This window comes from Tripterygium wilfordii, chromosome 4 (genome assembly GCF_013401445.1).
Source record: "Tripterygium wilfordii isolate XIE 37 chromosome 4, ASM1340144v1, whole genome shotgun sequence".
Lineage (NCBI taxonomy): Eukaryota > Viridiplantae > Streptophyta > Magnoliopsida > Celastrales > Celastraceae > Tripterygium > Tripterygium wilfordii.
In genome coordinates, this window is record NC_052235.1 from 9,028,100 (window position 1) to 9,052,515 (window position 24,416).

Genomic DNA, 24,416 nt, shown 5'->3' on the forward strand with positions numbered 1-24,416 from the left:
GTTTGACATTATCCCACTCCTGCACACAATTACATATTCCTCTATCAACTTCCTCTTATTGGTCCTCCCATTATCATTGGGTTTTATCTTTTATTCTCTCTTTTGTAGTCAAACCAATAGCTCTCATTGTTCTTTCTTCACCAATTAATTCTTTTACTACCTATTCTCCATTGTGTCTCAATCGAAACTTTTGATTTGTCACTTTGCTAGGTTCACACCTATCACATAGAGTCTTTATATCCTTTGTACATTTTAATATTTCATAGATCACTACCATACTGCTATGATACATATGAATGTATGTATAGTTTGTTTGTTTCCCCATATCAAAATTCAAATTCTAATATTTAGTTTATTAAATTTCATCAAGTGTTAACTTTGAAAATTTTCTATTTGTTTTATTATCTTATTATTATTATTATGATTTTCAATTATTTCTCAAGGAGAACTTCCGCATAAAATTCTAGTAATTCTACACGTGTAAAAAAAAATTCTCTAACATACTTGATAAATTTTCTGGGTGTTACAGATTGACATATCAAAGCGACATTAAATACGAAGGTTCCATCATGCTCTACCGACACATGAAGTCATATAGTCTAGATTGGGGATCAAACTGAATAATAAAGTTGTTTATGCAACATGTAGATGTTGTATCATTGTCCTTGTTCACATGTTATTGCTTCTTGTTCGACGAACAACGTAGAATTCTCTCAATTTGTGGAGTCGTATTTCATAATCAATTCGTATGCGATTTCCTATACACAGTCCTTCTATTCAATACCAAATGAAATTGGGTGACCCATATACAATGAGTCATTGGTGATCTTGGACCTTAAACTTTGACGATAAGTAAATGGTTGGCCAAGATCAACATAGTTGACTAATGAGATGAATATGCGTGAAGAAAACCCACGATACAAATGTAGCATCTGTGGTCAAAGAGGACATAACAAGAAATCGAGGATTAAAGTATTTTTCTTTCATTGGGGTTAAAGTATTTATAACATATGTTTTTAATTTAATAGACGTTTGCTACTATGTGACGTTCGAGTATGTACTTATAAAATATGTTTGTAATTTGTGTTACATTGATGTTTGATACTACTATATTATATATTGATTGCATATCAAGTATATTTCGTGAGTTTAATGATGTTGCATATTTTTTCTAAGTTTGTTATGCATACCACTGATCTAGGTTTTGATATACCATTTTGTTTTATATGATGAATCATTTGATCTTTTTCAGAGTTATTGTTCACCATTGTAGTTTTATGGCAAACAATAATCACGACTATGCACATGGTTCAGTGAATACTCTAACAAATGTTAAAATGGAGGCACGAAATAAAGTGGATTGTTACCATTATCTAAAAAATGGGTTTAATATTAGTCTTCATCTTGCAGCATTAAAATTTCTTAAAAATGGTGCATCTCTTTCTTCCAGTCTTATTGACCTAAAAAACGAGATTGACTATTATGATATGACAATCATCGGTATGGCACATGGACATGTTAATCTGTATGTATGTCACTATAATGTTGACTTGAGTGATGACATTGAATGCAATATATATCGTGCTCATGTTGTCAACAAACGGAACACAAAACTTGTTGAGGTAAGAACTATTTAAATTTTATGTCCGTTATGTTTCTCATAGGTTGGTGAATCTTCTACAAGAGTTCGCTCATGAGAGGAGCTCATGGCAAACAAAAGATTAGGAAATAAGAAGATTATTTGATGTGTAGAAACGGTTGCTATAGTTTTATTGCATATTTTGTTTTGTAATTTTATTTTTTACGTTGTATGGAAAGTGTATTTGAAGACAATATTTTCTGAAAAACCAATCCAAGTAAAATAATTACCAAATTTACATAATTATTCAACATACATATCTAATAACTATATGATAAGCTCAAAAAAAAATCGATAATATAATTCTTTATTTGATCATGTAAATAACACAAAAAATAGGGGGTTGCAAAGCATACATGACTTGCAAAACCAATGACCACAACTCAAAGCATATGGATTAAAAATAATATTTAGTAAGATAACGAATAACATGTATATAATGCTCTTTTGGAATATCAAAAAACATAAATGTCGAATATGCAACTTTATAAAGTTTTGGATGCATCAAATGATACTTACCAAGGATATAGCACAAGTCAGATCATACTCCAAATTCATAAAATTAGGAAGTGTTAGCGATATGTTAAATTCCATCTTTATTTGATCACATATATCATCATAATCAATAACACAATTTGATTCAAATGTTCAACTAAACACAATCTTATGTCAATCAAATTTATACTAATACTAATAATGAACCTGCGCGACGCTGTAGGGATTACATTATTGAAGGGTAAAAATTATACATCAACAAAATTTCAACTTTTTTGTGTTATTCTTTACTTTAAGGTTCTCCAAGTTTGCTCGACATCTGTGTTTGTTCACCGAAACAATTGGCTGCAAAAGTCAAAAAAAATATTCAAACAACAAAAATCATTAAAAGAAATTTTATTGATAGAAGTTAAAGAAACGAAATATACACCAAAAGAAAATAGAAAAACAATAGACAAAAACCATAAAAAAAATAATTTGACATGTCTGAAAGCATATCGTTGTAACTATCGAACCTCTGGTGGAGCAGTCACTACAATAATCGGAGTCTAAGCTATCCAAAAGCATATCAATGCATCTTTCATACATCTAACTCATAGATAATTGAAGAGATATTGATATTTCTTCTACATAAGTGATGGGGATCTCAATCATCCTAGTAACTAATCATGCATGTCCCTTGATTGATGTACCTCAGGTTTTGTGGGCCCTACACTTACATCAATCAATGGCCAGGATTGGTTACTAGGATGATTGGGATCTCAAACATTTTTGTTTCTTCTAAGCATGCCATATTCACAAATGGAAGAAATAGGGATATCAATGTATCTTTCATACATCTAACTTGCAGATAATTGAAGAGAAGAAACAGGGAGAAGGAGAGAGGTAAGTAGGTTCATATTAACAATAAGGAAGAAAATTTTGAAATAAGCCACAAAGTTCAAAATGAGTTACTTCAATTGAAGCTTCGAAGGCCTCATCATAAAAGGAAAACAAATTAAGCATACAAATTTTGTGGCACGAAGAACTAACCATATAAGAAACCCAAAGAAACAAATTGTATAAGCACACCTAAATGATCAACTCGAAGCAAAGCAGAAAATAATCGATACCATATTGAATAAATAATCGACGTCGTGTTCAATTCAACATAGAGAGATTCATTCACCTTTACAGAAATCCCTTGAAAGAGAGACCCAGATAGAGCATTTGAATAAGAGAAGCAGAAGATTCATTTATCCCTAATTCCCCATTTTTCCTCTGACAAGAAAGAAATATCTAGCTTTAAAATACTCCTGTTCAACATGCAAAATCATTCTTCTTTACAGACATAAAAAAGAATCGCTAAAGAAAGTTGTATAAGGGAATGACAAACCTGATAGTCTAAAAAGAGAGAAAAACTTTATCTTTATAGTGAAATCCATTTGTAACAAACAACACTAAGAGAGACCTAGATCGAGCAAATAAGAGAACCAAAAGATGCAATTATCTCTAATACCCCTTTCATTTCTGATTAGAAAGAAATACCCAGCTTTGAAATAGAGGAAGCGACCAATGGCAACAATCAAGTATTACCCTAAAGAAGATGAGCTCATACCTACCCAAAAGAAGGTTTGGTGGAGGTGTGGAGGTGGAGTAGCATCTAGGTGGAGGAATGACGGACGGAGTAGTTGGAGAAGGTTCAATAGACGGATGGAGTAGCCAAGTCGACGAACTGTAACAGCCTGCCCCTTCAAGTCCGGTAACACTTTGTTCGCTTTGACGAAGGTTTGATCAACGGATGGAGTAGCCGAATCGACGGACTGTAACTGTTCGCGCCCTCAAATCCATTAACACTGTCAGTTTTGGGTCCAACTGACCCTCACGACTTTGTCTTCCCAGGAGGTCATCCATCCCAATATTGCTCTCACAAAAACATGTTTAACTGTGAAGTTTTTATGGTATTTGGCGCCACCACTCTAAGGAAAACTGGTTGTTACTAGTTTGAGAGTATGGCCTACTATATTCTACACTTCCCCTTAAGCATTGTCCGATGTGGGATAGTGGACATGCCTCTTCTACCACACATTATACCCCCCTCAAGGGCCGTACACACGTGCCTACACACAGAGCCCACATTCCACCCCTCTTAAGAGGCTCGCGTCCCTGTGAGAGTACCCATGTAGGACCATGAGTACCACACCGACCGAACCCATCGGCTCGATACCAACTGTAATAGCCCACCCCCTCAAGTCCAGTAACACTTTGTCCGCTTTGGGCCCAACTGGCCCCTCACAAATTTGTCTTCCCAGGAGGTCACGCATCCCAGTATGACTCTTGTAGAAGAACGCTTAACTGCAAAGTTTTTGGTGCCACAACTTCAAGGAAAATCGGTTGTTACTAGTTTGAGAGTTTGACCTACTATATTCTACACTTTCTCTCAAGCATTGTTCGATATGGGATAGTGGACATGCCTCTTGTGCCGCACGTTGTACCCCCCTCAGGGGCCATACACACGTACCGACACACAAAGCCCACACGGACAGAGTACGTGGTGGAGTTCGCAGAAGCAATATCACTGGCAATAGAGGAGCGACTGTGTTTCTCCCAAGTTTTACCCTAATGCCGCTGTTTGCGATGTTTTTACATTCCAAAAGATGTCTTTGTTTCAAAGTGCGGCATCATTAACAATGATATGTCGTTCCTCTCAATAGCGGCTTTAGTGGTGTGCTATTGAAATTGAAGTTATGTTGCTATTCATAACAATGGCTTCACTAAAGACAAAGTCACAAAAGATAGTCGTTGTTACTACTAACAACATATTTAAAAATTATTAAAGTCGCTATTGTTAATAGTAGCTTCGCTAAAGACAAACTAGTGTCATTGTTTTACACAACGGCATGGTGTTATATCCCTAAATAATTTAAATCGGGCGTTATATACCCAATAAATTGTTACAACAATGCTATATATTGAAAATGCTCTAATTTCCACAACATTTTTGCTTAATATAGTGAAACTTCTTCTCGTTTAATTACTTTGAGATTCCTTTGTTTTGTTTGATGGTATTTTATTGAAACTACAAGGTGGCTATGTGCTAGTGCTATCATAATTGCTCATCCATTTTATCTTCCAATCTAAGCTTAGCTGTGATCTAGGCTTCTACCCCAGGTGGACTAAGCTACCATCTTGGGCAGTGAAGAGAATGAAAATAGGCCGTCGTGGACATCACTAGATTCATAACTCTTTCCTTATTAGAATTCATTACTTTTGCAATCATGTTAACCTGCAAAGCACGAAATTATTTGACACAACAAGAGTCTTCTTACATTTGTGACTTCCAACATCAACAATATTTATGAATAGGAGGAGAATAAAGCATTGTGATGGTCATGTGTCCATAAATGACTGCTGATCTGATTATTCTGATCTACACCCATCGAAGGGAGTGGCAACTGATAATCCACCCAGTTCACCATATATATCCCCCCATGGAATTCATGTAAGGATGTGAAAATACTTCTTGATTGACAGGTCCCATTTCACGTAGGAACATCTGTGCATCTGGTACATATCAAATTCACTCAATCCATGAGACTCATTGGCCCTATCTGGTGGGGCGTTTGCTAGGGCGGGCCCGCTTTCCCAGACCGCCCCACCAAACACCTGAAAAAATGGGTCGTTACCGCCCACAAAACGGAGCGATAACGCCCCAAAACAATAATCTCCAATATGGAGGTTATTGTGAGAGCGGTGAGAAATTTTGCAGCTTTTTGGCGTGGGGTCCACACCAAAAAGCTACCACTCTTTTTTTAAAATTTTTTTTTACATGGGATTGTAACCTTTTAATACAATAAAATAAAATTTATTTTAATGTGAGTATTACGTCTGTGACATTTAATATTATTTTGTAAAGCAATAATTTTCTACATTAATTATTTTATATATTAATATTATTTATATATAAATATTTTATGTAAATATTATAAACTTTTTTAATAAAAATTATGCTTAAGCTTAATTATTTTAATTTATCAAATTATAAATTGTTTATTTGTAATTTTTAATAGATAAAATTTATATTTTAAAAATATTTAAATTTTAAAAATACAAATAAAATATATTTTACACAACTTAACCGCTAAGCACAGTTAACAACTCTACCAAACACCTCACAGCTTATTTCAGAGTTTTAAGCACAGTATTTTATTCACAGCTTAACACTTACGTTGAAAATCAATACAACCGCTCTCCCAAACACACACATTAAGTTGAAAGTTCTGCACCGGATTCTCAACATTAGAGAAAGTAGGCTCTAGACCAAGTAGATCATCAATTTTTAGGAAGTTCTCATTTATGTGATTAAGTGCCCTTCCACCATCACTAAAAACATAAATGACCTCAGGCACCTGACCCATTTGCATTCTAGATGCCGCATACTGGTTAACATCAAAGCTTGCCTGCTCATCAAACTATCGACTGCTAGCTGAAACAAGGACTAGCGGAGGAAAGATAACATCTGTGAAGGATGGTTTCAAAATAGTATTTTGGGTCTCTTCTTCGCCAACAACTTGTAAGATCAAATTACAGAGATTAGTAAAGCCCATATTGTACGATAAAATAACCTGACCCATTTGCATTCTAGATGCAGCATACTGGTTAACATCAAAGCTTGCCTGCTCATCAAACTATCGACTGCTAGCTGAAACAAGGACTGGCTAAGGAAAGATAACAGCTGTGAATGATGGTTTCAAAATAGTATTTTGGGTCTCTTCTTCCCCAACAACTTGTAAGATCAAATTACAGAGATTAGTAAAGCCCATATTGTACGATAAAATAACCTGACCCATTTGCATTCTAGATGCAGCATACTGGTTAACATCAAAGCTTATCTGCTCATCAAACTATCGACTGTTAGCTGAAACAAGGACTGGCTGAGGAAAGATGACATCTGTGAAGGATGGTTTCAAAATAGTATTTTGGGTCTCTTCTTCGCCAAAAACTTGTAAGATCAAATTACAGAGATTAGTAAAACCCATATTGTACGATAAAATAACTGAATTACTATAAGCAACCAAAGAAACATAGAGGAAATGCAATAGCCAATAATGCAATCCTTCTTTGCCAATATATACTCGAGTAATACTCTTCTTATCAATAAGATTAAGATGCACACCAATGTAAATAATGAATTTAGTCATTTTTCCAAGGAGGCCCAAATGTCAGCCACACAAGACATGTTTAATGAACTAACAAGTCATTTGAAGTGGGTTCAATGCAGTAGTTACCATGTTAATAGAACACAAATTTATAAAGCAAAAAATATCACACTATGGGCCAGATAAAAATAAGAAATGATATTTTCAAGTAAAGACCAACCTGCGGGAGTGTATAGTCATAATCAATATCTTGTAGCCGCTGAAGATCAGGCTCATCCATGATTTGCTGCTTCATAAGCTGCTCAAGATTAGTTGCTAAAGGTTTAATATAACCGTTAACTTTTGCATTATCAACAGAAGCAACATCATTATGTTGTTCCACAGGTTCCCTTGGCTTAACAATGTCAATGATGTCTTGGCATTCATCATCAGCCCAGTCTTCTTCAGTAAATGGTGCTCCATACTGACCGGACCTCTATTTTGAGGTCCTAATACCACCTAATTAGGGAGTTCTAGTATCTTAAGTAATGTAATTGTGTTTAAATAAGTTAGTTTTACTCTTATGATTGTCTTTCATTGGTTTTGCAGAAAATATGATTAAACCGACAAAATTAGAAGCTCTCGGGATTGAAGAAAAGTTCATAGAGATGAAGAATTGTCCGGACACCTTCATTGGATGTTCGGATAATTGAATCAAAGGGCAAAAAGGTGAAAGAATCATGAAGCTACAGCTAAAAATGAAAATCAGCACAAACTGTCCAAACAGATTTCAACCGTCTGGACAGTTGGAACCAGAGCGTTTAATTGTCCACACAGATTTCAACCGTCCGGACAGTCGCCCGATTTCTGCATTCCGAGAATGATTAATTGAGCTGGGTTTTTGGGTATCTCTCAAATGTAACCAATGGGAGAAAGCTTTGTAAGGGTAAATAGGTCATTATACTTGTAAAAGAGGAGAAAACCCTAAGATTGGGACTCTCTCTCAATTCATTCATCTCCTCCAACTTCTTGCCTCCATTGTTTTTCTCTCTATTTCTCTCTCTAAGTTTTTCTTGGTTTCTTGTGATTTCGTGTGTAGACATTGATTTTCATCTATAAAATTGATGTTTATGTCCATTATGATGAGTGGCTAAGTTCTCTTTCTAGTTTCTAGTCCCAAACGGTGGGTGCTCGGTTTCAATTGCTCAAGGTATGCTCAAAGAATCGTAGCTTCGATTTCTCTCTTTTAATTTCGTGATAGTTGTGTGATTGGATCTATGGAAATGACATATTGATGGTATTTTCGGATTGTCTAGTCTAGGGATTGCATCTAATGTGTTTAATTGAGAATTGTTAAACCCATTGCATGATTTCCTTAATTAATTGAGTTTTTCATTGCATAGCTATTAATTATGTGTATTGATGATGGAGTTTTGGGTTAATTTAGGAATGTGCATGGGAGAGTTATGGTTAATTGATCTTTGAGTGTGAAACTAGGGTGTTAGCCAAGCCGAGCCCCAAGGGGGAACATTAATCCATAATATTGGGTGCTTATCCCTTTGCGTTCATCGTAGATTAAGAAACCCGATGACCTACATGTATGAATTGAAGTCTTATAACCCAATTCTCTTTGCATATGCATGATTGATAGTATCACACAATGCATTGTGTATGGTTGTGTGTGTTTGCAATGATACCTTGAGTATGAGAACCGAGTAGCCACCGGGACGGATTAGAGACTAGGTTTTTAATTAATTGTTTTAAATCCAATTTGTGCTTACTTTGATTACAAAATCGCTCATGCTACCGAGTCATTCGGCCCATTTCTTTTACTTGCTTTTATTTGATATTCATTGTGTTTATTAGTGTTAGCTAGTCATTTGCATATCATTCACTTCAAATTTGCATTGCTTCCTCGTGGATCGATACCGGACTCACCGGTTTATTACTTGACGATACCCTACACTTGGGGTAAGTACACACACACTTTAGTGTCGGTCACATACTGTTCACCATTCTTCGGATCAGGTCCACTTTTTTTGTACACCTTATACAGTGCATAATAATCCTGAAACAAAGAATGTCAATTGAAAAATGAAAAGGTGTGCATAAAAATAAAAAGGAAAAGATAAATTATCTAGGTGACATACCCTTACATTCTGACATTTCTTGAGCTCCTCTTCATCCAATGTGTACTCTCATTCATTGCTACAGCGGCCCACCTCACTCACAATCCAATAGATAAATACACAAAAATTACTTCACCGCTAAAATATTTTGACTAGATTGGGGATTTTGACTTCTCAAGATAAACCCTAGATAGAGGAGGAAGGATAATACTAGTAGTGTTTTGGTAGTGTAATGGCCAAGAAAAAGAAAATATGGAATGTGAGTGGCTGTGATGTGTAATGTATTCTGCTTAAAAAGAGTTGCGGACGCGAAGTTTCTGTCAAATTTAGATTAAATTTTCATATTTCCTGACTGATAGTGGTTGCGGACCTATGGTAGTCTGTTGGATCCGCTACAGTGGCTTTACAATTTTATTTACTTTTGAAAAAAATTATAAATATATTTGATCACATTTACGATTTCAACGGTATATCTTTCGCCTCAAAAAAAATTTAAATTGAATGCGAAAAAATTGCCCTGTTTGATATTATTGTTGTTTCTCAGTTTTTAATTTTATTTTCAAAAAATAGAAAATAAAATAAAAAGTAGTTTTCGTTTGTATTTCATGTTTGGTTTTTATGAAAACTGACAACATATTTTTCAATTTTTTTAAAACCTAAAAATAGTGTTTCGAAATTTTTGAAAACACAACTCTACCACTCTCTCGCACGTGTCGTGCGAGAGAGTGGTAGAAATAGAAGTAAAAATGGTAAGTTTAAGTCAGTTATGAAAGGTTGTTGTGAGCTGTGATATAGATAAGTATCAACTATTAACAAGAAGAGGACACGTTGTTAATTACTTTGGTAGCAAAAATGAAAAACTCATTTAATCCTTATATTGGACTAATCACATGCGAGAGAGTGGTAGAAATAGAAATAAAAATAAAAAAATGGTAAGTGTAAGTTAATTGTGAAAGGTTGTTGTGAGTTGTGATATAGATAAACATCAACTATTAACACGTAAACGACATGTTAATTACTTTGGTTGCAAAAATGAAAAACTCATTTAATTCTTATATTGGACTAGTCACGTGCGAGAGAATGGTAGAAATAAAAGTAAAAAGTGATAAGTGGCAAGTGTAAGTCAACTGTGAAAAGCTAGTGTGAGTTGTGATATATATAAGCCTCAACTATTAACACATAAATGACACGTTTGTTAATAGCTTTGATTGCAGAAATGAAAAACTCATTTAATTCTTATATTGGATTAGTCACGTGCGAGAGAGTGGTACGAATAAAAGTGAAAAGTAGTAAGTGACAAGTGTAGGTCAACTGTGAAAGACTGTTGTGACTTGTGACATAAATAAGTATAAACTATTAACATTTAAAGGACACATGGTTAATTATTTTGGTTACACAAATGAGAAAGTCATTTAATTGTTATATTGGATTAGTCACGTGCGAAAGAGTAGTAGGAATAAAAGTAAAAAATGATAAGTGACAAGTGTAAGTCAGCTATGTAAAGGACACATGATTAATTACTTTGGTTACACAAATGAAAAAGTCATTTAATTATTATATTGGATTAGTCACGTGCGAGAGAGTAGTAGGAATAAAAGTACAAAATGCTAAGTGACAAGTGTAAGTCAGCTGTGAAAGGCTGCTGTGAGCTGTGATATAGATAAGCATAAACTATTAACACATAAAGGACATGTTGTTAATTACTTTGGTTACAAAAATGAGAAACTTATTTAATTCTTATATTGGATTAGTTACGTGCGAGAGAGTGGTAGGAATAAAAGCAAAAAGTGGTAAGTGATAAGTGTAAATCAGTTGTGAAACGCTGTTGTGAGTTGTAATGTATATAAGCATAACCTATTAACACGTAAAGGACACGTTCTTAATTATTTTGGTTACAAAGATATTTGTATGATCTCAACCTCTCTAAAGTTTTTGAAAAAGAATTGTCCATCTTTAAAATATACAAAAAATAGGTCAATGTGTAGCCGAGTAAGACCCACCAAAATAAGACATAAAAAATCACAATATTTTTAGAAGAACAATATGGTTGCATAAACTCAAATCACAAATTTAGTTTTCTTTGTTAACATATTCACCATCTCATGTTGACTCAGAAATAAAAAGATTCCAAGGCTAATGAGAGATTGCAAAAAAGTAGCAGCTAGCAACTATTAGTATGATGCTCATTTACATATATATATATAGTTATAGTTATGGTGATATACACACAAAAGCTACATAAACCCAGAAGCATAAATTCCCAGAGGAACAATGTTCAAGTATTTCATAACAAAAGTATAGCAGAAATAAAGCAAACACACAAACCTAAATAACATTAATCTAGTATATGCATTCGTAGGTTTCCAGAAAACGACTACACCAGAAATAGGTTTCGGAGTATCAACCCAGTTTTATTTCAAGCTCTTGGCATAATAACACTCATGCTATGCCAAAACCTATTTTATAGATGTGAAAAGCACGCATAAATAGTTCAAGGGAGGTGAGGCTTCTCCAAGTCTTCAATACTGGTGGGACGGAACCAGGCCTTCTCTTCCAAAACAGAGTCTTGACCACCATTCACAGCAGAGGAATGGGCACCGTCTTCCCCACCACCGGCTGCAGAGTGCTCAGTGGCTGGACCAAATACACCAGTTTTTGGGTGTGGTGCCCAGTATTTGTCGGACTCGGGCTGGATCAGTTCATCCGGCACTACAGCTGGTCGTACCTGATCCTCAAAGTTCTTGTCATACACAGATGTGTGAGCAGCCTTCCTGCATTCACCATCATTATTTAACATGGTGATTCCATCTTTATTATCATCCATCAATTTATAAGATAGTCAAAGGAACGATGGCTTATGGCAATATTCTGGCAAATGTTAACTAAGAAAATTTATTAATTCAATAGATTCATAATGGATCGGTTTATCTTTGGCTCAATACGGGAGGCTTTTTTTTTTTTTCTAAATCATGGGCTACAAGCACGAATTATCAACTGGTCATTGAAAATTTTGTGCTTTAAGAGAAAAATTCAAAATGTTAGCACGTCCTCAGGGCAAACTAGAGCACAGCTAGATGAAAAACATTAAAAAAATATATATAAAATCAACGATGGTGATAAACTGGGATGTACTATTTATTTCCCATGGAGTAAAAGAAGCGTATTCCCATCCCCAAAACAAAGAGTGGTGAAGGGGAGATGTAGGAGAGTTTTCACAAAATTGACAACCATTATGGATTTCATCTTTTTATCCCTGAATTTATAAGAACCTGCGCCCAGCATGTTTAAGAATAATTGTACTCTTACAAAAGTAAAACGGACAATAAATACTAAGTATATGATATGGTTGCTGTAAAGCATGGAAGATGATTGGGTTGGGGCAGCAGCACACTATAAATTGGGACATAAGCTACAGCATGACTAGAATGCAAGCAAACCAGAAAACAATTTGCAATAAACCCAAAAATTTCCTGATTCCCACTATTTTGGTGATTACTAACTTCTCAAACATTTGGTATACAAGATACAAAAGCTTGATGCAAAAGGCAAACAAAGCAAGGAATATATGAAATGAAGACACACAAGGTTACACTCAAGCCGGACTTACCTAAAAGTAAGGCATAATCTATGAAAGACCTTTTTTTTTTTTCCCCTAATAAGTCATTTATTATTATTATTATTATTGGCATGGGAGGGCACTCGAACCTTGTCCTGGTTCAAGTTCTATGGATGTAGATTACCACAAGGCATTATCAACGTAGGGCCTATCATAGTTATTAAGAACATAATTTAGACTTTCCATAGAAACGAAACCACAGATAGTAATGGACATGGGTGGATGTACAGGCTCATCTTTGAACCTATATATGGCTATATGCCAGTATGGCCTTAGATTGATTGTTTATCAGATAAAATAGATAGGAGTATAGGACAAATTTGTTTAACCATGGAGACTACATAACCTGCAGGAAGGTGTCTATACTCTATACAAGGAATTTTTGTTGGATTGTACTATATGAGAAGTTATTGCCTAGTGGAGTCAATATGTACATATATGTATATATATGTAGATGTACTAAATACTAAAACAAAATAAAGTTAGGAGATCGACAACGGCAGTAGGTGACTTTACAGGTTCATCTATGAACCTTTCTACTGTAACATTAGATTATTGTCTACTAGATACAACAAGTACCACAAATTTTAGTTTTTGTACATATTTTACAAGAGAATCAAATATAACTAGACAGGTTGTATCTAAGATAAGTTACTTTGTGGTGAATGCACAAATTATATGCACATGTGCACATAATACATAAAAATGAAAACTCCAAGAGGTGCGCCTACTGAGATTCATCTATAGAACCCAAATATCTAGACCAATGATCTAGAACTGCCTTTCCCTGAAGCAACAAGGAAAGGAATATAGCATTACTAAAAGAAAACAAAAGGTAGAATTGAATACTACAGTATTGTGAAAGCCCATTACCCCTTTTCCCATGTGTATAACTGCAGCTCAAGATACTTCATTTCACTTTTCCTTCCATGGGTAATTATGCATCCACTCATTTTAAAGTATAAAAGGAAAGAAGTCTTTTAATGGAAGCCTGGAAGGGTATAGAGCAAATGTAATTACACATGTGCCCCCCAAATTAGCAGTGCAATATCACCGTCGCCGACGCCGTTTATGACCTGTCCTTATCCATCCATTTTAAACGACACGCAATAAACGCGTTGATAATCTGTAATCGAATCTCTTCTCCACTCCTTCTTGTCCGAATTAGGAAATTCAATCATAATTGCAATTAGAGATAGGATAGATCTCCAGAAGAAAAAAAAAATCATTAAAAAGAAGCAGCAATTATTTTCCCGGAATGTCTACAGTTAACACTCTCTTTGCTTTTCCCGGAAACCACCAAAATCAGGAAGCGAAAAAATGATCTCCAAAAGAACAACTCAGGATATCTATGCACCAGTTTTCAAACAGAACTATATCTAACCAGATCGCTCAAACAATCACCAAAGAAAAAACATAAAAGGAAAAATGATATTTAAGAGCTTGCAGAAGATAAAACCTGGCGGTGAAAGCAGAGTGAAAGCGAGTAGAGATGATCTGGTTCACGACTCGCTTCCCCAAGCTCCTGATCCCACTAACGCTACTCGAATTGGCGGCCATAAAATGCAAGCAAAGCTAATATTCGACGAAAAGAGAGACTCGGAGAGTACTGCAACAAAGCGAGAAGGATAGAAGATACTGTGTAGAGTGCTGGGATTCTTTATAGAAGCTAGTCCAAGAGTCTCGTTTCCGTTGGTCCACACCTACCGTACGCGGGGTGTGTACCTAATATAACGGTACCGTTTAAGAGTAGATGACGGGGTTTTAGCGCCGTTATATGAGAGACTGAGATTCCTTTTTGCCTGTTACTAACGATGATAACGACGTTAGAATTTTTTATGTTTGCGAATTGGATGCAGATAAGAATACAAATGGCATATTCTGATTCGATGACGTGGATGTCGACGGCGCAGGCAGTTATCAAGCTATTCCGTAACGAAAAGCACATGCATTGTTGCCGAATGACCATTTTGTCCCTCCTTTTGACATTTTTAAAATATATTTTAAAAGAAAACTAATAAATAATTTTAAGTGTTCAAGAGAAAGAACAATGTTATTATAAGTTATCTACGCGTGTATCATTACAATGCACGGGATCATTATAATAAATAATTTTTTTATTAAACAACTCATGTAATTATTAGTATTAAAATATTTCTATAGTCAATAATACTCCTTTTTTTTTTTAGGTGAGCAGTGGAAAACTCGAAACTTTGATACCACCGAGTCAGGTGTATCCAAGGGCGGGAGAGGAGGCCACACTAGGCTGTAGCATCCTACACATATATAATATATACTACTTCACACATATATTTACACACATATGTATATATGTCTAAATATACACATACATATCATATATTAAATACATATATATATTATAAATATTTTATGTGTACTTTTTTAGTAAGTGTATATATGTGTTTATTTAGACTATGATGTTTGAAAATTCATTTACCTTATTACCTAGTAATAATAAACAATACATAACAATAGTAACCTTCAAGATATGTATTTGATTGAGTGTACTCATTCGATTCTACCTTATGCAGACTCTGATTTATTTCAATGAAATTCTTCTATAACAATAGTAACCTTAAAATTATTCATTCTATTACTGTTAATATTAAATAACAATAATAATGTGTTCTAAAAAAAATTTAGGAGCGCTGTATTGACCCACCTCATCATCACTTCCTGGCTCTGTCCCTGAGTGTATGCCTTAATCACATCAACTGAAGGGTTGTTTGCTTATAGTCAATAACTCATGTACCGCATATTAAAAGCCAACATCGATTCCTCTGGTATCTTCCAGATGTTTCATATAGTTCTTGGCTTATATACAATTGTGTAGTTGTCAATATGTGTAGAATGATCTACAAGTCTACAAGCATTAAATGTAATCGACATCAAGTATTACAAATAAGTGGAGGTGTGGGTTGTGGTGTGTGTAGACAAAAATTGGCGAATACTAAGTGACCTTGTGCAGAGTATCAATCGTCTCTTTTATTATAATGGTTTGTCTCCTCTCCATTTATACTCAATAAGAAATGTTTAAGCAATTAAAATTAAAATTATCATGATGAGTGAATAACTTTATCCTTTTTTTAAAATTTCCAAATAAATGATTAATTGAATATTTTAATAGCTCTTCAAATGTCTTTCTGTTTATACCAGAAATAATCTCCATTTGTCTGCTGACACATGGGAACATGAGATTCACACCTGGCAAGGATCAACCAATCTCCAAAGGATATATGGCAAGTGCATGAAGATCTAGCTAATCTGAAACTCAAGATGTAATTGTTGAAAATCAGGCATGTCCAAAAATTAGTGTCCAAAAAGCTATAAGCAAAAGATTTGTCGTGAATTTTATTTGGTTTAATCCAGTACAACATCATTTATCTCACGCTTCAAGTTGCCTCTTCACATCTAGGTTAATTTTCCGATTGCAAAAAAAAAAAAAAAAAAATCTTGTTAGATTGAGACTCAATTACTAGTCAAAGATATTGAGACTTTTTTTTTTTGCATGTTATTAAAGATGATAACGACGTTAGATTTTTTTATGTTTGTGAATATGATGAAGATAAGAATACAAATGCAATATTCTAATTCGATGACGTGGATGTGGTAAAGGAATTTTTTACGATGTTCCACATGAAAAGCACACGGTTTGTGGCCGAATGACCATTTCGTCCTTTCTCTTTACTTTTTTTACAATATTTTTTTTAAAAAAAAAAACTAATAAATTATTTTAAGTGTTCAAGAGAAAGAGTTGAAAACAATGTTATTCTTTTTATTAAATAACTCACTCAATTATTCGTATTAAAAAATTTCTATATTAGTGGAGGCATTGGGTTATAGTCGATAATTTATACACCGTGTAAGAAATATTTAAACAAATAAATTTGTAATTACCATGATGAATGAATAATTTTATTATTTTTTAAATTCTCCATATAAATAATTAATTGAATATTTTTTGTAGCTCGTTGTAAAAATAATGAACAGTATCGTATAAAAGATTAATTAAAATTTATAAATTTCTTTATAAAATCTTAAATCTTAAATTTTAGTTTTTTTTATATTCTTTTTCTAATATCATATTTTACTTAGATGGGTCATTCAGATTCCCTACAAGGAGAGAGTGATGTAAATTTAGATGTTCCTTCCATCTTCATTCCCTACATGGGAAGCTAAAACATATTTGAATTGGTGATGAAACTGAAAATGTAAAGTGCACCCTTAACATTCAATTAGGCCTTTTCATAGGCTTAGTGACTTGGGTTATGGGTTAGTTATTGGGCCTATGAGCAACAAACATATGAGAGTAATCTGATGTATCTATGGAAACCGAAACCCCAAAGTGGACAATATAATTGATTGTTTGGGGTGTGGATTTCTAATACTAATTCGCACTAGTTATGTTAAGAAATGAACAAGAACAATTAACTTTTGGCCAGTATAATAAAGATACCCCTGTTGTTCCAAAACTCCTCTCTAGGGATGGCAAAAAAATTTACCAGGAACTACTCACAGGGTATCCGAACCTTTTAAAATTTGAAAACGGATTCTATAGGGCTTGGAAATGGTTTTGGTTTTAAATTTTAAACCCGTCATGATTTTGAATCGGTTTTGATTTTTGATGTATGTAGATTCGTTGCGTGATATATTGCACCTCTTTTGGTAAACCACACACTCTTTATTTGAGTTGATACTTGATAATAATGCTTCCCAGTAAAGTATCTGGAATGTGAGCTACAAGAATGATCTCGATGTTTCTTCATGAAGAGAATTGTTAATATAAGATGTGAAAATTTTGTTTCAGTTCCCTCTTCTATAGATTTTTTTACTGTGTTAGAGTGCTTTGGTTTTTAGAATATTTATCCTGAACCACAAAACAAAGAGGCAATGCAGCTGGTGTGAAAATACATGCTGTGTTAGTTTGTTTCCAGAGCTTCTGGTCAAATAATCAAGAAGAATTATGCCGGCTTGCCTGATCTGGAGCTCTGGATAATCCCAAGCTCCGAAAATTTCAGTATGGTCAATTATGGCAATCTCCTTTCCTTGCTATGTCTACGCTGTGTCTCTAGATAATGACTCCAAAAACTTTTGTAAAGTACAGCTGTGAATTAAAACCATTCTTAAGAGTGCGTTTGGTAAAGCGTTTTGATTGATTTTTAATACTAGTGAAAAAGTTTTGGAAAAAAAATTAAGCTAAAAACTATAAAATATGATGTGAGATGTTCGGTGATTATTGTACATTAAGACATACTAATATGCTCTAACAGTATATAAATCAAAAAGCATGGAAATAAGACAATATTTGCAGGAAGATAGAAAGCTAACTGGCAACTGAATATATTTTTTCTTCTACTCTAACCAACCTTGCACTGGCATGGCAGTATCAGAGCAGAATCTTGAATCTAGTCTTCTTTGTCTCCGGATCTATACTCATTCCTTTCAGAGGCAGAGCTCTCTGCATGATCATCTACCCTGTCTCCAGTACCGATTCTTACACCTTCATCATCATCATCTTTAATACTTCTAATCATCATCAACATTGCAACCAGAAAAACAATTATGAACACTGTTCTCATGCCGAAAAGTGAATTGATATAGCCCATTAATGATGGACCACTGACGCTTTTAACTTCTGTTCTTCCTTCTCTATATCCTTCAAGGAATCGTGAGATTTGAGAACCCTGATCCTCCTCATCAATGCTTTCTGAATCAATAACCTTCAGTGAAAAAAAAAAACAGCAACTAAGTATGTGTGTGATTTTTTACTTTAACAAAAAAACAAGGGCAAAGGAAAGGAAAAAAAAAAGAGCAACGATGGCAAAACAAAATCATCAACAATTACTTGACAGAAAATCAGCTAATGCTATCAACTGAACACACAAAAGTCCTAGGCAAATCTCATCGAGTGACTAATCAAGATTTTGACGCCCGTCTAATTTTATTCTCAATAGATAAGGAGAATTACATTGTTATGATAGATAAACTCGTCATCTTCACTATGTCAAACATGAGCTACTTGAGAATTTTCCCATGCATAGAATATGATAAGAAACTCTTTCTACAGATCACCACAGAAAATAGTTGGTCTATATGTGTACTAGTTCCCTTCGCCAATTGAGAGTTGTGAATCTTAATATAAACAAACAAACAAATAACTATGACCTGGTTTAGGTGGTCTGATCTCCACCACCCCATCCATTGGCAGGGGTTCAAATCCCGCTAACCCCCACCCTCTTCCCCCTAGCTTACCCATTTAAGGAAAAAAAAGAAAGAGATTCATTTAGCATGGTTAGTTCAGGAAAAGAGTAGTAATACCAAGATGTATTCTTCATTCCCATTCCAAACTAGCATTTTTGGCAGTTTTGTCTTGTCGCTGACCCCAAATGTATAAGCAAAGTCTTCCCATTGTTTAACCCCAACATAACCAAATATTAAGTCACGATTTGCAGATGCAGCAGCTTTCAGCAGCTTGATCAATTTGTGTGATTTCTCTTCAGCCTCATCCTCAATAATTGTCAGGACAATTTTCCTGTCATCATCTTTCAATATCTTCAATGTGTCATGATTTATAGGCACAGCGAGAGGGAGTAAATTTTGTTTTATAAACTCTTCCAGAAACTCCTCTGCACAATAGAACAGTAGGACTGGTTTATATATTGCTATCTTATACAGATAGTAAAGACAAGCATTTAAGGAGTCATAACTTGAGGAAAAATCTATCTATACCTAACAAATTTTATATACACCATATGGAAATAAAGACATAAACAAGACTCAAAATGTTATGCTGATCAAAGACGAAGTTGGAGCCACTGTGGAATTAAACAAAGATGTTCGAGCTTAGTTAATCAGGAATTCAGCATAATATATTTATTATCAGCATTGCTACATGCAAATCAGATCCAAAGGTATTCAAAATCACAGTCTCCTTCACCAACACTACTCGTTCTTTTTTTCAAACAAAAATGCACCACAGCGTGATACACTCAATCAATTAAAAACTACAAATTAAACAAAAGTACAATAAAATTATTCAAAATCAGAAGTAATGGTTTTTGTTTGCAATAAACTAACATTTTCATTTAAATATCAACATCACTGCAGTTCATTATTGGGTGCTTCAAAATAGTCTGTGCCAAAGTGAGAGTGAATACTGACACAGCTATTACAATTAGAAGCGACTAAGCTACCAGCTACTCAGATTGGAACATTGGAGAAGATGATTAACTCAAATCTTTGAATCGGCTTCTCAAGCACCAAAGTCATGTCTCTTCAAACTTGTTTGTATATTTTTATTGACTTCTAACAGGGACTAATATCTGCATTTGGCCTACAACAGCATGATAAATGTTTAGTCAAAGACAATTTTAGGCTACTGTTGGTGTATTATTCACAATCTAATTTTAGTTTATGCATCTGTTGAAAACTCAGCACTTAAAATAAATATGATTCTGTCACGGTCTGTGTTAGAAAAACCTGCAAGAAGCTTCCTTAGTTGTCTTTCAGTTTCAAGGGGAAAACAAAAGCAAAAAGAATCAAACTGTTTCTCCTTTATCTGCGAAGTGTAAGTGTAAAGCCTTTCATGACTAAGTTCAAAATCATTTTGATATGAAAGGAAAGAATATATTCTGTTTGCTTCCTTGGAAATTAAGCTTCATATTACATGGGTGCAACTTATGAAATAGATTTACTTGTAAAAGGTAAACAACTCTTGTGCACAAGGTTCTCATAGTGGGCAGGGTCGGAGACAGACAAGATGTACGTAGCCTTTGCCCCCACAAGACCTCGCGCTTTTCTTTTTTCCTTCTCCTTCTGAGAAGCAATGTGACCATGTTTGGCCATGACTACTTACAAGCAAATTTCATCTTATGTTTCTATTTTACTTGCATTTCATTTGGCAAGATTTTCCACAATTAATATGGTCAGCAGTCTGCATTGCGTCCAACTTGTTCAATGACCATAGAAGCATTCCATAGCTCAACAAGAAGTGAACATAATCAAAAGATTCACAACCGCATGCACATAATGAACCAGATTAAAGATTCCATTTTCCACCATCTTCAAACATCCATACTCAACTTAAGGGCTAAAGAAAACATGAAACATCAATTCACAAGATATTGATCATTCAACTATCTAGCAGTGTGTTGTCGAGAAAATGTCCCTATGATGAATGTGCTAAGATGAATAAAAGGAACTAATTTATTAGCATGTACGAAAAAACCCAATGTAAGGTCAATTTCAAGTAGGCAATGCTTGATAAAAATAATTTAAAATAAATTATGAACAAATCAACTGGGCCAGCTTGGATAAACTGAATATAAGCTAACCTTCAAAGGGACCATAAAAAACACTCCGCTCAGTGTAGCTTGTGCGAAGTGAAACCAGTGCAGGAACCTTGTCAAAATCATACCGTAACATGACGTCCTCTGAAAAATCATTTGCCACGGAGAACCATGCCTTTTTCTTATACTTAATGGCTAACTTTGATATCAGTGACTCGTTTAAGCCAAAACCTATATACATAGGAAAGTAAGTACCAGCCTCTTCAACAAAGTCACTAATAGCAGAGTCTGAACCAAGGATTGCAACATCAGTGGCAACAAATTTCTTGAGATAACGTACAAGTAAATCAGCTTTCCTTGGGCCATAATAGTCCACTGCAACGCCATGCATAAAGATCTTGAGGGTAGGGAACCCACTGCATCAAATCATAAATTTATTGCTTGGTGTCATTTATAATCATCGCGACTAGTTTTGGCAAGAATTAAGAGCCTACTCTCTAAAACGTATCAATGTATTTTGCAATTCTGTATTACGAAAAAATAATTATTTTAACACTGCCCTACTGTTTTATACTGATGCAACTCCAAGCTTCTGGTTAAATAGAAGACAGCCCAGGAAACCTGATTTTTAAGTTAATAGGGGATTTGGATGAGTTGAGAAGGTAAGGATATGCATTAAGTGTGTGCGGGAATCACCTTCAAAATTCTATAAATAAAAGAGAGAAATATCAAAAAATACAGGCTTTCACTTCACTCAAATGCTTACGCAATCCCTATTTATATGCTATTATGCTGTTCTGAGCCCAAGAACATTCCGAATGTTGTAGCCCTTTTGGATAATGTTTAGACTTATCATTAATTAATTTCATGTCGGAACTAAAAACTATAAATCCCACGAAGTAGAAAAACACAAAACAAGGACTATGCATTAAAGATTGCTTAATTGCTACTTGAAGAAAGTGATTATATCTTCCAAAGTATATGCTCAAAAGTATGATATCCTCTAGAAAATTCTATCGCGACAATTCTATTGATAATCTTTAGCAAGTTTCCCAAGATTAGTCATTAGCCGAAAGCAAAGTTTGAGGATGATGTCCATTTAAATAAAATTCACCCCATCCCCACACAACCACCCAAAAGGGGAAAAAAAAAATGAAGGTGAATGGGAGTAAAGGCTATAGAATACATACTCAATATCATAGGCACTAGCGAGACGGGTAAACTTGTCAGCATTTACTTTTGCTATCACTATGGGTTGCTTCAATCCAGCAACAATAGGGGCAGCTGCATCCAACTGCAATTCAAACACTAAATTTAACAAGTGACTGTGACTTTAATTTTATTTTAAAGAATCTTAGCACATCTTCAGATAGTATATCAAACAAAATCGCAGCACACATTTTAAGTTTTAACTATTAAGCACTCTAATCATAGACGTAAAAGTATGAAGGGAAAGGCTATTTAACATCAATGTGGTACAACCCAGGTATAAACTAGCAGGTAAAACAATTTTTTAATGAGGAAAATTTCCCTTATTGACCAGTGCAAACCATGTGTTTTCTTCCCCAAATTGTAACAGTTGAAATAAGAAAAGTAGCAATCAAAGGCTATTTGATATCTTTACACAACTCCATTGTTAAAGCCATTAGAAAGAAAGTGCATCACCAGAACACAACATTGTGTCAAACAGGCTCTTCATACTACAAGGCAAAAAATGGCAATGGATTAGCAATACTTTGCACTAATGGTGAAGGGAATTCCCCCTGGTAAGGGAATCAGGACAAAATACTAATTGGTGGTGAAACCAAATACTTGTACATTCGATTCTTCCCATATTTAAGAAAGAGTTACATTAACAATTCATAGAAACTGTTGTCGTCAATATTACAACTGTTGAACATTAAAAATTGCATAACATAGTCAGATGAATAAAGTAGCAAAACATTCCGAAATGCTTATGTAGTTGCAAGCTAATACATGTGGCATTTAATGGAATAAAAGAATAGGAACAAGGGACCATAGTTTTCTAGGTAATTTGTTGCTTTTCTCTATGTGCATATATTAATTCAGGGACAAGGGGCCATAGTTTTCTAGGTAATTTGTTGCTTTTCTCCATGCGTGTATATTAATTCAGGAACCTAGTCACACACTACCCTGAATTTGTGACTACCCCGAATCTATATTGGCACGCATCCAGACTCACCTGTTGATGTTCATTTACATACATTTCAAAATTACTTTGCAATTCAAAATGCATAGATGGCAAGAATTTATAGATCTTGATTGTAAGAGACAACTAGACTCCATCTTAATCGAACTACTTTTCCATCAAAATAACTAAAGAACAAATAAATCTCAAAAGGCGATTCTCCAACCACGCACATACCGCATAAACCCGTATATGTGTCTATATATAAAGGTAGACAGAGACAGAAAGGGAAATGATTTGACCTCGGGAGAGAGACGCTTGCAGTGGCCACACCAGGGAGCGTAGAAGTCGACGAAGACGTAGTCGAAGGAAGAGATGACTGAATCGAAGTTGGAATCGTCAAGCTCCAACACCTTTCCATCTATCGAGAACTGCTGCTCAGAAAACACGCTTGCTGTTTGCAGACAAAAGATCGATGCAACAACCACTAGATGCAACATCTTGGACTTTGTATCGCAATTAACCACCATCATCAGTAATCAGCGACGATTGTGCTTGTGCGAACTCCAATATGTGAAGGGAACGAAGCCAACGTCTCTCTTTACCCGTTTACCTGCGTCCCCTTCGACATGAAATCATTTTTTCCCAGGCAGAGTCCACAGTGTTTAGGAATCCTTGGTTCAAAAAATATATAATATTTTATAAAATTTAACTGTATTACTTAAATATTTATTTTTTTATTTATCTCTAAAGTAAAAAAATTTTAATTTTAATTTTTTAAAATTATAAAAAATTAAAAATATGTGTAGAGCCAGTTCAATACTGGTAAAACTAGAAGGTTCAACCGGTATTTTAGAGGCACCAGCACAACTTGATATTTTAGATTGATTCATGCAAGTGAGGGGTTCAATATCTGATTTTATCGTTTCAAGCAATGGGTACCCAACCGATATTTAAAACAT

The 24,416-nt window shown here is 34.6% G+C and overlaps 2 protein-coding genes across 2 annotated transcripts; both read right to left on the minus strand.

The window, feature by feature from the left end:
* Positions 1-11,615: 11,615 nt before the first annotated feature.
* Positions 11,616-14,669, minus strand: LOC119997493 (late embryogenesis abundant protein At5g17165-like). Its single transcript, XM_038844561.1, has 2 exons — positions 14,456-14,669; positions 11,616-12,151 (listed from the first exon to the last, which is right to left on the minus strand). Exons 1-2 carry the CDS (start codon positions 14,554-14,556, stop codon positions 11,872-11,874), a joined length of 381 nt encoding a protein of 126 aa, XP_038700489.1. The 5' UTR covers positions 14,557-14,669; the 3' UTR covers positions 11,616-11,871.
* A 3,531-nt stretch (positions 14,670-18,200) lies between these two features.
* Positions 18,201-24,122, minus strand: LOC119997968 (protein disulfide-isomerase 5-2-like). The gene is made up of 5 exons (XM_038845215.1): positions 23,757-24,122; positions 22,496-22,599; positions 21,351-21,721; positions 19,336-19,643; positions 18,201-18,737 (listed from the first exon to the last, which is right to left on the minus strand). Exons 1-5 carry the CDS (start codon positions 23,985-23,987, stop codon positions 18,423-18,425), a joined length of 1,329 nt encoding a protein of 442 aa, XP_038701143.1. The 5' UTR covers positions 23,988-24,122; the 3' UTR covers positions 18,201-18,422.
* Positions 24,123-24,416: the final 294 nt, after the last annotated feature.

What these genes read in the sequence shown, in the direction of transcription:
- LOC119997968 (XM_038845215.1), bottom strand. Translation starts at nt 23,987, where the DNA reads ATGATGGTGGTTAATTGCGATACAAAGTCCAAGATGTTGCATCTAGTG. An exon ending in GCAAGCGTCTCTCTCCCGAG is followed by an intron (nt 22,600 to 23,756) that starts GTCAAATCATTT and finishes TTTGAATTGCAG; the next exon opens with TTGGATGCAGCTGCCCCTAT. An exon ending in TTTTTATGGTCCCTTTGAAG is followed by an intron (nt 19,644 to 21,350) that starts GTTAGCTTATAT and finishes TCTATTGTGCAG; the next exon opens with AGGAGTTTCTGGAAGAGTTT.
- LOC119997493 (XM_038844561.1), bottom strand. Translation starts at nt 14,556, where the DNA reads ATGGCCGCCAATTCGAGTAGCGTTAGTGGGATCAGGAGCTTGGGGAAG. An exon ending in CACTCTGCTTTCACCGCCAG is followed by an intron (nt 12,152 to 14,455) that starts GTTTTATCTTCT and finishes TGGTGAATGCAG; the next exon opens with GAAGGCTGCTCACACATCTG.